Source organism: Acromyrmex echinatior, chromosome 5 (assembly GCF_024713525.1).
Source record: "Acromyrmex echinatior isolate Ae372 chromosome 5, ASM2471352v2, whole genome shotgun sequence".
Lineage (NCBI taxonomy): Eukaryota > Metazoa > Arthropoda > Insecta > Hymenoptera > Formicidae > Acromyrmex > Acromyrmex echinatior.
In genome coordinates, this window is record NC_141856.1 from 11,374,654 (window position 1) to 11,390,172 (window position 15,519).

General features: G+C 34.9%; 1 protein-coding gene across 2 annotated transcripts in view; it reads left to right on the plus strand.

Annotated features, from left to right (window-relative positions):
• Positions 1–15,519, plus strand: part of nahoda (DOMON-like domain-containing protein nahoda) — a 33,162-nt gene that overhangs the window by 4,453 nt on the left and 13,190 nt on the right. For both annotated transcript variants that reach the window (XM_087406379.1, XM_011068539.2), the window contains exons 2-3: positions 4,595–4,990; positions 10,382–10,452. In XM_087406379.1, the coding sequence (XP_087262505.1) occupies positions 4,801–4,990; positions 10,382–10,452 (261 nt within the window). In that variant the 5' untranslated portion in view covers positions 4,595–4,800. The remainder of the gene's footprint in view (positions 1–4,594; positions 4,991–10,381; positions 10,453–15,519) is intronic.

Genomic DNA, 15,519 nt, shown 5'->3' on the forward strand with positions numbered 1-15,519 from the left:
GAGTAAAAGAGAACTTATTTCTCGAAGTGATGTTACACAATGAGACATTAATCTTAGAAAAATTTAAGTTGAGCATAGGAGTAGTTTTGGAGGTACCGAGAATCAAAATGATTCAGTTTATATTTCGATCCCTCTTATCTCCAAAACTACATATTTCTATGCTTAACTTAAATTTTTTCTGAAATTAATATCCCGTCATATAACATCGTTTGGAATACAGTTCGATTCGAAATTTAGAGACACAAAATAGACACTAAAAAATATGTGTTTTAGAAATCACACCTTTGCTTGTGAAGAAAAGAATCAAATTGCAGTTGGAAAGTTAAATTATGATAAAAAATATAAAAAATGTAATTTTTATTATACATTATCAAGAGTTTCTTTATAACTTTCTTTGTATTTTAATTATATAGTAAGTGCAACCATTTCTTTCTCATTGTAAACATCTTTCAGATGTTTTCTCGTTTCTTTTAGCAGAAATTCACTTCAGATTTAACTCGCTGCGAAATTCTTAATTATCCATTACGCAGACAAGTCTTTTCCTTTCTACCAATTAGCCTGCTATAGTACATCTTCACTGCCTGCCAGTTTGAGGAACAATACACCACGTTGTGCGCATATTTATTCCTCCCGCGTTGCTTCCCACGTGGAAATCCAATGCCTGAATAAAACCTTTCATCGTCATCGACATCTCGATGTGTCATAGCGATGGGAAGATCGTCCTCGATGCATCTTGTCTTCACGCTTCTATTCTAGTCGCAAATTATGCAACGCACAGGTGGTTCCAATCCACGATATTTTCACGCCGTTTGACTACACTCGCGTGACAGGACTTAACAAGAAAAAATTTCCTCACATATGTCGCATTTGTCGCCTCTTTTTCATACAGGAATGCGCTGTCATGTGCTACAGAGATATTCTTCGAATGCTATAAAAATGTACAAAATAAACAATTAAAATATTATAAACAATAATAAATACAGAATTTCTCAAAACCTAAATGTGAAAAAATAAGGTAAAGTAAAAGTCTTTAACGGTCAAGCTGGATTTTAAATACTCAAATAATTCGATGTGAATTTATAAGAAAATTAGCAGCTAATGAAATATAATTTATAAAATTGCTGGTTTTCTCGTTCGTTGCTAAAAAAAAATATCAAAAACAAATCTAAATAAACAAATCTAAATAAACAAACATTCTCAATGAACGATGTTCAAGTGTTATCGAACAGCTTTCCTGGGGACTTCGGTTCCCGTGATGGTGGTGGCTTCTCACGTCCGCGACTCGTGAAAGAGGAGTTAACGATAAGATAATTACTGGCTGGTGGCTGCTGCGCACCCATTGTTCGCCACCGATCCGGACGTACGGTATGCACAGTTCTTCCGACGGTGGTATCTCAACTTCGATGACTCATGAACGCGCCATGCGCAGCGAATAGCGTGTGCAATAGAAAGTATGTTTTATTCACAAGAAATAAATTGAACCGGAATTTGCGTTGCGAAATTGTGTCTAATTCTTGTGTGTATGTGTGTGTGTTATCGCGGAAATATAAATTCCTCCGTATTCAAAAAAAATTCCCCGGCTTAATTTTTTCATTAGTTCTGCGAAATGATTCACGGCGATACGAATGAACGAAGCCGAGTGCTGAAAAAGGAGATATTAGTTCTTCAATTAAATATATTATTTTATTCTTATAAAATTTTTTTTTCGTGTTATTTCTGTTCAATTCTTTTCGATTAAGTTGTTGTGTAATTGAAACATATATATGTTAAAAAATACTTTATGAAAACATACGCTGAAATATCACACATAATATCATGCAATTGCATTTGATTAAATTTTATTTTAAAGTGAGGAAATAGGATTTAAAGATTTATGTAGCTTAATGTCATAATTTTTATAATTATATTTTATTTCTTAACTTACTGTAAATTTTGCATTTAAATACCTTCTATTCTTTTATTAAATTAAAAAAAAATTTTCGTCTTATAAAATTGTGATAAAATTTTTCTTTTTCGGCTTCTTCTTTTCATATATTTTTTCAAAAATCAGTTTTAACGAAGTTATGAAATATGAAACAATGTTTATTATTTATTTAAGCATTAATTGTATGAAAATGAATTTCACATTTTCATGTTGCAATGTACAATTATTTTATACTTTTTATTGCAAGTTGATCATTACTTTAGAAATAATAAAACATTAAATAAGTAAATAATATAATAAGGACTTGATTATCTTTTCAATAACAGAATTAGCAATATACTTTTATTCAAAAATATTATTACGATATAAACATAGCAAAATAATATAAAATCATATCTTAATAATCTCCAATTCCTAAAAACTTATTAAAGAAACTCAGGAAAGAATCCAAAAATAAGAATTTCATTATTCTTTTATGATTTGTACCGTGAAAAAGTTTAAGAGGATATAATCAGGTTCATGTCAGTCATCTCGTTTATTTAGAGTCGACGATGCTTTTTTTACAAAGGGCGCCACGAATCGTCGAGAATGCTGCGAAGTATCAGGAGATGTGTGTAACTCACGCTATTAAATTTAATAATTTTTCATGCTGCATCGAATGATGAGCACCGAATTTTTTAATTGTTAGTCATTTAACTTGTAATATATACATGTTACTGCTGCAGTTGGATAAATAAATAAACGGAGTTTGCACTTCAGAACCGAAAAATCATATCGGCGCAGTTTAAAGGACTATACGTAATATATAAATTCACATAGAATTAAAAGAGAGAGCACTTAAGATCCAGCTAGACTCGTTAAAAGGCATTTATCTCCTATTGATCGTGTACTCACATATCTAATTCTATGAGATACATTAGTTTAATATTATTTAATAACTTTTATTGTTCGACGTCTCTCTACGCGCAAACATTAAACACGTTCAACCTCTTTCTTTCCTCTTTCGTTTGTCCTGGCTACTTTCTCAGAACTCTTTCTACGTCCTTCGGTCTCGACAACGGAAGCGGAGGAGGAGGTGATGGTAGGGATGGCAAGGAGGATGTTCATGTAAGAGACGCGGGTATCCTTCGAATTATACGATCTGCAAGATCTCAGCTAGCAAAGTACGATCGTGAAGATCGATAGCGGGTCGAGGAAAAGTAAGCTGTTGCTTCTCCTTCTCCTTTTGCACTTGCCTCCGCCGCATACGTCAGGCTCTTCTTCTGATCCACTCGTTACGTGTTTATTTTGCAATTATTACGTTCTCGTGCCTGGCATGCCGACGTACATCATCACCGATTAACGGACATTGGAGTTGTGCAAAGAAACAAGGCGCCTAACATGGCGAAAGCTATCGAAGAACTGGCAGGCGTGTTTGTGAATGTATTTACGTAGGTGAGTTTCCGTCTAGTGGCATCTTGATAAAGTACGGAAATTTCACTATTACTAAATCTGTTTTTTTTTTTATCTACACTGAGATAGAAAGATAGAGCGAGAGAAAGCGATATGATTCGAGCTATTTCATTCTTTTGAAACTGTATATAGTAACAGGTTTATGGATTATACACTTTTCAATATATTGTATTTGCGAATGTTGTAATTTATTTTTTGATTTATATCCAACATTTGGCAAAATGGTAAAAAGAATCTTTTTCGTCTATTTCGAAATAACGTGACGCATGGAATTTTTATTTAATGTAATATAAAATTAAATTGATGTTATAAGCCCGAGTGTTGCGTTATTGCGAACAAAACGCAGTATGACGGCAAGGTTACGGCACTCATGCATCTTCTTCCTGCCGATTCTTCGTATAAGTATCTATCTTCACATGAGCTATTTCCCACGCGTCTTCGCGAACGGATGAATTAACATACGACCGGGCAGGCAGTCAATCGTGCAATCTGCACGTAAATGTTTCCACTTTTCACTTTTCACCTTTTCGTCTCTTTCGAACAAATCTCTCCTCCAATTCAATTCTTACGTGTTCGCACTCGCAAAAAAAGTTGCTCAAGCACGATTTCGGCAAATCCATGTGAAGATTTTCATTCCTTATCGTTTCTTTGACAGGCGAAACTTTCACTGTTTACCTTCTCACTTTTGAGAGAAGATTACATAATCAATGATCTTCAAATAGAATATAGACGTCTGCGTGTTTGAAACAAAATAAATTTTATAAAATTATGAACTTAAAATTTTTTTTTTGTTTATGCTTCACAATTCTTGCACGGAAAAAAACGATTTTGCTAAGTGTCCTACATAATTATTTTGGTCGAAACAAAATTTTTCGTATCTGCATTTAGTTAACTCTTGGGAAAATTTATCTTAGAAAACCTTAGAAAAACTTCAAATTTATTGTATAGAGGAAACTTTCGATATCTAAGAAATACAAAGGTAACTTTAGACATTTTTAATTCTCTTTTTCCGTATGATATTTTAATTATCATAAATTAGATCTAATGATAATATAAACGAGAATCGAATAAAACATATAAATTCATAATAGCATTTATCGCATTGAATACGCTTTTCATATCGGGATACAGATCCCGAGAAAATACGACTGTTACTCCGATCGGTAATTGAGATCGACGATCAATTGTAAATAACAAAGTTCATCGTTCGACTTTCAGATCGGCCTCACCGAAGTGAGCAGGAACGACTGGACTCGCTCATGCCGGGCAGGGTGGAAGGACTCAGAAGTAGCAATAGCAGTAGCAGGCGGATCTCAGGAGTGTGCGAGCAAAAATCCCTGATAAAAGACACGGAAACGTGAAGAGTGTGGTTTTTTTTTTGCCAGAGACTATTTTCCTTCACGAAAACAAGCTTCCACGGAAGGATGTCGCTAAGAACGGAACGCTCGACGCTCCTTGCGTCGTTCCTGATGACGTTGCTGATGACATTAATAACGATGACGTTCTGGCGAATTGCTCACGCTCACGTGGCTCTGACATTCCCGCCAGCCAGGCACTACGATCTGGATTTCCTAGATAATGCCAGAACGCCAGCACCGTGTGGTATGCCGCGTGGTGAGTGCTACTATAAACCATTATAATTATTATTATGCCAACGTTTCGTAAACCTTGCAGTCCACTTTATCAGGGCGAGGAGCAGCTCAGGGCGAGGAGTATCAGGCTGAAATGGACTGCAAGGTTCACGAAACGTTGGCATTTCAAGAATGGACACAGAGAAAATCCGCGTAATTTTTATATAAAAAGCCTCGTGGAAGCCTCAAGAATATTATTATTATTATTAATTGTTCCATATTAGTCTCAGTGTATGATATATTTCAGATTTTAAATATTTACTTTAATTTTATCATAATTAAGGAATTCTTGATAATTAGTAAGGAATTTTTGCAATACCGTTTATTCAGATACGGTGAACGCTAAGGTCAGATTGTCTTCTTCTTAACAACTAATTAAGAAAAGGATAACGTGACTTTAGCGTTCACCGTATTTGGATTCACATTATTACAAAAACTTTCTAATTTAGAATCAAATTCTTCTTAAGAAGCAAAGAGATGTATTAATTGGAAAATATTATATATGTTACTTAATCTAATTATTTCTGAAAAACAAACAATAGAAACTTTTTTACATTTAAAAAAACAAAAATTTTTACGTATTTTTACATTGACAGAAAAGTTACGCACTGCAAACCTAGACAAACTATTGTTATCTGGAAAACAATGTCAAATACGTTGTAATGCCAGAAGATTATTTCCATTTTTGATAAGATTTATGAGAAAAGTTTTAGCGTCGAAGCCGTATCTGTCATCGTTATCGAGAAAACTGTTTAATGTGTAGACTTTTTTGTCAAAAATTTAAAGTACACAAAAGTCTGACGAAATATATTTAAAATACAAAAATTAATTTATTAATAATGAAACCAAATTTTTAATTACTTTTAGAACACAAAATATAACATCAAATACTGCGAAATGTTAATTATCTCGAGCACTTTTCGAAAAGTATTCACAGAAAGAACGGTTTAGATGAAATATCTAATAATTTAGCTAGAAATTTGCAGAGAATAAATGTTGCTAGAATGTTAAAATAATTATGTAGAAAGCTAGTTATTAGAATGTCAAAGTTTTTTGACATTCATAATAAGCAGCATCATCATGTTTGAATTTCCCATATAATTATTTTGATCATCCAAGAAAATTATTTTCAGATCTGTACCTTTAAAAAAAAAATGTTTAGTTGGATTAATTGAAATTAGACGAATCAGAATTGTGTCTGATTAAATCTACTAAATTCTAGTGAAATTCTAGTGACAATCGGAATTCTGATTGATAAAAATCACAATTTTCTGATTCGTTTATTTTCAACCAGACCTTTTTCTCAGTGATACACTTAAATTTTTAGATATTTCAGCAAAATTGTTCTTTCCGAGCTTCAGCTTTCGACGAAATGTACGTAATGTCGGAATCGTACGGGAGATAATACACACGGGAAATAGGAAAACAAGAATTAGAGTTTTCTGAGAGAGTCGGAAGTTCATTCGTGATCGAGAGCGCCTCGTGTTTAGTGGAAACCGCGGCGAAGGCACTTTTCGCGCGAGAGTCGCGCGCTCCTTGTCTAAAGGAATGGAACAGAGAGCGGGAGGGTTGAATGTATGGTGTGCAGGGGGCACGGGTTTCTATCTATGGGAAAACGACATTAACGCGGACGCTCGATCTCCCTCTCCCGGTAGAGGGATACAGCCCGCCGACGTCGCCGCCAGTCCGATTCGAAGCGACTTTCACCAGCTTGCATGAAGGGAGCGCGAGCCTCTCGGTATTCGCGGGTATTACCTTTCATGTTTTACGCGTACCTAACCGCTGATACCCAGGGCCGCATCTACAGAGGGGAAGAGCGAAACTGACCGTGATAGTTAAGGAAGATCGCAACTTGACCTTCTTTCCCCTCCAAAGAAAGAATATCTGCAAGATTGAACGCACACGAGATGCAAGAGATGGGCATGATATGAAAGTAATAATTAAAACAGTAATAATTAAATAGATATTTCATCTTCTGCGCTAAGAAAAAGATGAGATTTTATATTTCTACACACTATCAAGTGTTCTTCATTTTAACTTTTGCGCTTTTGGCCCTTGAAAAAAAAAACATATACGGAAAGAACGGTTTTGCTGGAATGAAATTAAAAGATTTAGCTAGGTACACATCTGAAAATAATTTTGTTGAACCATCAAAATAGTTATGTAAGACACTCAGGATAATCACTAGAACGTCCAACATTTTTTGTAATATTCCTTATTATGCTTGAGTGTCCTACGTAATTATTTAGTCCAACAAAATTATTTTTAGATCTGTGTTGAGTTAAATTTTTATTCTTTTCGGATCCTACGTACATTGTAATGTAGTACAACGTTTAAATTTGAAGACATCTGTTGAATTTCTTTAATTCTATCATCTGAGATCACATATACGTTTTCAACATTTTGACAAAAATTGTTTAGTATGAATTACTTATTAAAATGTTCTTAAATTGAATTTAAAAAAACTTTTAACATGTTTCCAATAAAATCAGATCATCCGCATTAATAATAGCATTTCTTTTGTATGTTTTCTTTTTCAAGACTCGCAAGTGAAAAAGTTAAAACAGAGATCTCTCAATCATGCTTCTTAATGCATCATTCTCGCGACAAGAAGTGTATATCGAAAAACTGGGCAGGAGGGGAGGGGGAGTATTGTCATTTACTCTCTCTTGGGACTCTTACTTTTTTTCTAATTTTCTTTTGGAACTAATTCGATCTAAAATAGTAAAGCCAACGTGGAAAGCTGGCATGAGAAAACGTAGATCATAATTATTACATTCGGCGTTTTCACATTGTTGCATCTCGCGAAATCGTCACAATTACCTTAGTCGGTGTCATTGATGCTCCCTTCTCCCCTATTTTTCCTTGCGAAAGCGTAATTAAGACTACGTAGATGGTACCGCACGGATTATGCAATGGCAGAGAAAAGAGAGATATCATTATTCTCTCTCGTGTGGGTAACGCGAATTATTCGTTAGCTCGAGAAAAAGAAGTCTTCTTCGTGGAGACTCCTTTCTGTGCGCTAACCCCATCGCTCTCATTTATCCACCTCCTCGCTCATTATCGGGGCGGTGATTAATTTGTACCACACTACTCATTCTCTCACGCGTCGCATGAAATTGCGAAAAAGTCGCGTAACCGGTCGTAGAAAATTGCGGCTCGAACGCGCGCGTCACGCTACGTATGTAAGTGCGTGGTGATTGCGTAGTGACATTTACGTCAACTACAATTAACGAATTAAAAGATTGCAATTGCATCTTTCTCATTTGCCGACACTATTTCAATAAGCAGTCCAATTACGTATTATTATATTATGACGTTTAGCTTCTTGATGCTTAGCTTGTTTCTTACTCAATAGACTAATTGAAAAATTCACTAGGAAATAGAAGAAGAAAGTATATTTCTGTCTAAAGTCCGTCCAATTTTTAATTGTAATTATAATTTCTTGAATAAGAAATAATGCTGCTCGTGACGAATCATTCTTTCTACCGGAAAAACGATTTTGCTGAAGGTAATCTAAAAATTTAGCTGGATATAGGTTTGAAATAATTTCGTTGGACCATCAAAATAATTATATATGTAGAAAGTTCGAGATGAGCAATGCTAAAATTTATGCTAGCAATCAGCTTAAACGTGCTACATAATTATTTGAATAGTCCCCAACGAAATTATTTTCTGATCTGTGTCTATAACTAAATCTTCAGCAAAGCTGTTCTGCGTGGGAAAGATTCTGAAAATTTTTGTCGCTGCGGGTATGTAGAAATCCATTTGAATGTTCCCTCGCGATTTTTATTAACGTTGCCTTACCTCACACTCAATTCTGAATTATAATGACTAAAACTAGCCGCGGTTTGACTTGACTGCCTTCGCGATTGCACTAACGCATACCGACTGCGCGAACGCGGCAATAAATTTTTCTTTCTGCGGTTATAATTTAATCGAGCCGCTCTGACGGTTCTGCTCGGTCAGTAGAAGAGAAGAAACCGCTTTCCTTCCGTAGACTTGGGGAAGCGGAAGAGACCGATATTACAGTAATACCGGAAAGTTGATTAAAACAGTACCGGAGGGTAATCAATTATTTGCATTTATATTAAATTAATGCATAAACTTCATTTCGGATTTGGCGTCCTGATATCAGACTGCTCTCTTTTTCCCTAAATAATCATCGTAATGTAAAGAAAGGTGAAATATAACGTGAAATATTGATTGAAAGCGATTATATTGCACGGTAAAATATATTGTTTCTTTCGAAATTTCTTTCGAAATCTCTCAAAGATCAAATATTAGCAGAATATTCACTCAATAAATCTTCAGGCTTCAAGAAACGTGTATGCTTGATTAAATTCGTTTATGCACGTAATAGATCACCTATTTTATGTAATCCTTTTTCTTAAAGCGAGCGGTGAAATTTTATATAGTTAAGGGAAAGTGGGGGAACTGCCGACACCTAAAAAGTTAAATAAAGCTGCCAATTATTTATCAATTAATAACAGTTTTTATTCAAAAGTAGATATTCTAATTATTTATCTTTAAACTATAATAATTAACATTTATAAATTATCTATCTAAACTGTAATTTTAAATAAAAAACAAAACCTTTACCGTTCGGAATTACCTACCATCATGCAAATTAACGCCGAATCAGTTTTGTTTTTTGTTTAAAATTATAGTTTATATTAATACTATATGAATGTTAAATATTGTTGCTTAAAGTCAATTCTTTGAATAAAAAATTCTTCTATAATAAATAATAAACAATCACCGGCTGTATCTTACTTTTGCTTTAGATATTCGCAAATATTTTTCTCCCCTACATTAAAATCACCAAAAACATGTAAATGATTTATCTTGAATAGCGTGTTCTATGTTTACGTGTTAAATGATACTATGATCTCGGATTATCACTGGATATAATGAGAAATGAGAAATTATCGCTACTCTATAATATACCGCAATAATATCGTTTATTTTGCGTTCACAATTTCTTCGCTCTCTCTCCTAGTTAGTACAGTTAGTATAGCTTGATTTCAAAGTTTCGTTTCGTTTGAAAAGCTCGATAGAATACTCGATGCTTCGGTAGAAGGCTGAATGCAAATTAATAAGTCAGATATGTCCCGTGACGAGCATACACATTTTTAGAGTGCTAGATTGCGACTTATCGGCGTTAGCGATACGTGGCCTCCGAAACGGGCCAAACAGGTTGCGACAAACTCGAACGAGGTCAAAATCAGGCCTCGCGACTTTTAACGGCGATGAATTTTCAGAATCAATCATCGATGATGCGGAACGCGATACTATTTATCAATACCCGATCTCACTTTACTCAAAAGATTACGGTCACAGTTTAATTTTGATTTCAAATATTGTTTTTCAGGTCACGTCAAGACATCGTTACTGGCAGGAAGCAAGTTTAATGTCACGTGGCACCTCGCCTATCCACACAGGGTAAGTTAAGTTTTTACGAGTCCTTTGAAATTTTTTATCCCATTATAGCAATGAAATTGAAATTTTTTATATCGATTTGTAATAATGTAAATAAAGTAACATAGTGTCGAAACTCACACTGAGAAAAAAATATATGTATTCTAAATTTCAATAAATATTTATTTGAATAGTACTAACTAAACATTTATTAAATATAAAAATATATTTATTTGGTACAAAAAAAAACATTAATTTGATTTAACAATCATTTCTTTTTATTAAGTAAATATTGCAAGTATTTATTGCAAGTAAATTTAATTGGCGGTATCCAAATAAATATTTATTTAAATTTAGGCTATTGTTTCCTCAGTGCATATAGAAAGAATGATTTTGCCGAAGTATCTACAAATTGATCTGAAAATAATTTAGTTGAACTATTAAAAATAATTACATGTAGCTCAAGCTGGTTGTTAAAATGACAAAATTTGTATATTATTCATCGCTTGAATTTCCTACGTAATTATTTTGGTGAGCCAACAAAATTGTTTTCAGATCTGTATCTATAGCTAAATTTTTACATATTGAGCAAAATCGTTCATTCCGTGTAGAAGCTTATTTTTTTTATAAAACATGTTGTAAATTAACATTTATAATATACGTTAATACTTTTTTTTTAAATTATATATATTTATCTTAGAATTTACGTTTTAAAATTATTACATTATTACATTATTTTTATTTATTGCATTACTATTATTTTATATTATTATTCTGCATTTATTCATAAATTATGTTGTTCTGATACTAAGGAATGTTGAATATCAATTTAACACAGAATAGGCAAATGACATAATCATATTATATAAAATTAATATTCGGATATGTTAAAAATTTAACAATAAATTTCAATAAACTGAGTGATCATCTCTAACACAATCTATATAAAATATTTTCGCTGTGTACGAGATACACACACAGAAGAATCCGTTTCTGAATGGATCATCATCGCCTTACACATCGCTCGGCTCCGTGCCGCGTGAAATGTCTCGCTCGTGAATTTCTCGCGGATTCATACGAGGGAGAAAGGAGAAACAAAACGTAACACGCCTGGTCACCATCGCCGTCGGCGTTAAATTCGCCGCGCGTTACACGTCCGCACTTTCAGGCAGTTTCTGGCTGTTTAAAAGTTCGTATCAGCGGTTACGTGAAGACGGGATAAAATCACGTACCGTGCGTTTTATTATTTCACATCGGGACCACTTTCTCCGTAGCGCCGACCGCTTCCCGGACCGCTCCGCGTCCTCGGCCGATGCGGACATAAAACGCGTTTGGCATAATGGAGCATTCTTCGTACACTGCACGGGTGTCTGCGTAATACCGCACTTCGAAGTTTCTCTCTCTCTCTCTCTCTCTCTCTTTCTTTTTCTCCTCCCATCTCTCTTTTTATATCTCGGTAATTAACCCTTTTACACAGCGCGCACATTGCACAGTAGGTTATAATGACTGCCGTCCGTTTACAAGGAGTAGGCTTTCTAAAGTAGGTAACTAAAATTAAAGTTCGTGCAACGTAGAGCGATTAAAATCTAGATTTAAATCCGGATAAATTGAATTTAAATTACTCATCGATTGCATGACGCAGTCTTGTTGAACGCATGATACCTATGATTGACTCGAAGGAGAAAGCTTCGCGATACTTCGGAGAAAGCATTAACTGATCGTGAAGCGTGAGATTAACGACGAGGCGCCGTGTGTTATCAGAACTTTAGGAGAGACCGTAAACGATGGCCCTTGCTCTATTAAAATTAATTCTTGTCGGTCCCCCGTCAATTACGAGAAAGCGAGAGAGAAACGGATACTTTTACGAGCTTTCGTGGAAAGCACTGTCAAAGAACGAAGCGTTGAGAATATTACGTCGAGAACATTGTATATTATCAGAGAATTATACAGGATCGTAAAAGATATACGTTTTTCTTTTAACATTTGAGAAAGATATCTTTACGAGCCCTTGCGGAAACTCTGAAATTACAATGCAAAGAAATAATTGGATCATATATGTTATCAATTATATTAGAAACCTTGCAGAACCATATAAAAATCTATTTATAATGTATACGGTAGGTGAGTTAATAAGTGACCTTAATTTTACTTTCAAAGATTAAGGTGATATATATATATATATATACATATATATATATTAGGTGCGCAACTAAGTTCTCGCTGTTATTTTGATGGCATTTTCATCAAAATAACAGCGAGAACTTAGTTGCGCACCTAATATATATATATAAGTTGCTTGATTGATTTCACCTACGTACAAATTTGATTTTTGTGAACTCGTCAACTAAGAGAGAAGCTTCTGCACAATCTCTATGCTTTTTACACAGTCATGACTATAAATCCATCAAATCTGATAGTTTACAAATCAATAAAACGTCACAGATCAGAAGCAATAATTTATTTATCTTGTTTCTAACGAGCGTCACTGTTCTCACAGCTCAAGACAATGAGCGACCTTTATTTCACCTTTTTTATTGCGTTCTCGACGCGTCTGCAGTAGTAAAAGCGCATAGGTATTGTCAAATAATAATAACAACAGCAATAACAGTCTCCTCATTGTTCATTAACTGCATCGTCAGGCAAACCGTCAGGGGAATAACGCTCGTCCGACGTGTTCGTTGTGCTCGACGATAATCGAGCTGCCGGTCGTTCGTATTCAACGTAACGATCACTCGGACACTCGACGCAGGACATTACGAATTTGTCCGCACGTGGTGCTTTTCTACGAAAAGGAGAGGAGTACCACGGCGACGACACGACGACGACGCGACGACGTGCCGGAGTACCGAGTCGAAGAAGTTCCTCTTTTCTCTGCCTACGCGCGCTCATCGCTCAAGGTGACGCACGCTGAATTATTCACGAGCGTGGTCTCCTCGTAGGCATGTAGATCTACGAGTAGGACGAATAGAGGCGGTATAGGCAAGCAAGCAAGCAAGCAGAATATGCAGCCTGGAGCGTCTCTAAGGCAGAACAGATCGGTATGCTGGGTACCGTAAACTCGAATGTCGCCGATGACGATCGCTCGAGCACGAAGGCGTCGTCCCTTGCCTTCGGCTAATGCAAAACCCTCGATTCTCTTGCTCAGCGAAGCGTAAGGCGAACGAAGGAAATGCTCGTTCTCGAAACGATTTTCGTCCTTGCGGCACGATTATCGAGCGATATTTATATTTTCTCTTTGCTCTTAGATGTAAATGTAAGAGTAAAAGCGATCTATTATCGCATCTCTTTCGAAAATATTATTGTATTATACATTCAGATCGTAATAAACATCATCACGGATATAAATATATGTGATAATAGAACAATGGACAATGTACATGGAAATCGTGGGAGAAAACTTGTATACTAATTCTACAGACATTTATTGTTTAAAAGAATAAAATTTATTAACAAAAAAATTTATTCTATAAATTAATCTTTAGAGGGCAGAGGGAGGGATTTTTTATTTTAAAAATCTTACAGCTTTTTCTTTAATAAGATTTACGTTTTATGAATCATTGTATCTTTGCTTCAAAATATAACACCGTTTTAATATTATTATAGTGGCTTCCTTTATGATATAAGAATATAAGGTATTCCACTCCCGAAGTTCCAAACGCAGGCGTTCAAAATACAGCGGCTGTTCTTTGACCAATCAAAATGCTGTTCTAAATTGCATTTTAAAAAGAGAAAAAAGCAACATGGTTGCTACTGGCTGTTACTATGTGTATTAGATTGTAAGTGCATTAGAAGATTGTTTTTAGTGATTTAAAAATGCAGACACTGTGGACATGAATAAAATTTTTTGAATTTTCATTTAGCCACAGCAGGTAGAATTTTAATTTTGTCTGTATACTTGTTATATATATTTTTATTGTATTATAATACTGTATTTAGCGTTAATTTTGAAATAAGCATTCGATTGGTTGTTCTATTAGTTTATCGCAAATATGCGCAATCGAATACTTTGACTGTGTTTCAAAATTTATTACCAGTACCGAAAATCTATAGTTTACTAGAAAATCTATCTAGTGCACTAGATAGATTTTCAATATTGGCGATAAATTTTGGGACATAGGCTTTATATTTTTATACCATGTAACTTCCCTGCAAAGATTAATCGGAAAATTGGACCGTAATTTTTAAAACGTAGTAAGCAAAATATTTAAATATTGTATTTTCTCTCTTTCTCTCTCTCTCTCTCTCTCTCTCTCTCTCTCTCTCTCATTTTTTTATTAATACGTCTAGATTTACGAAAAAATATATCAATAGCCACCGCAGTTAAAAATGCGGAGAAACAGTTGCTTCTAATTTTGCAAAATCTCTCTTGTAGTCATTCGCAGGAAGATTTCGCGAGGCAGAAAGATGAAAGGTACCCCCGCAATGAACATCCGCGCACGGATTACGTTACGACAGAGACAGGTTGAAATCTTGGCGTAGCGACCCGCAGATCCCCTCTCCGTTGCCGTGAAAATATCCGTGGCACGAGGAAAATTCGACAATAACAACCGTGCCTGCCGAGAGTGCAGGTGTGTTTCGCCGTGCGAAGCGGTACCACGTAACCGCGGCACTTCGTAGCTTCCCTTTCTCCTTCACGGCGACCTCTTGAAACTCGAAACACCGTTGACGGCGGCCACCGGTTTTCGTTCATCGCGCGTCTTTTGCATCCACGCCAATACTCGTTGCATCATAGATAAAATCACATAAAAAATATTCAGAAGATAAATTTAGTTAAAATAATCAGCCGATATAATTAAACAAATTTTGACGATATTATTGCTCGTGAATACGTCCTGAAACAATTGCAAAAAAAAACGAACAATTTGACTCATAATGGTTTTATGTGGCAAAATGAGTATATTTTGCTGCAATTTTAAGTCAATAATAACCTTTTAACAAATCAGTGGATATTCATCCGAATAAACTTTTGCAGGAATATTTATTGTTTCATTAGTATGTGTATAAACTTTGATTAATTTCTATATAAGTTTTTAAAAAGAAATATGTTGGAGAACAAAAGAATTTAAGCAAGATACAAATTCTAATCTCACT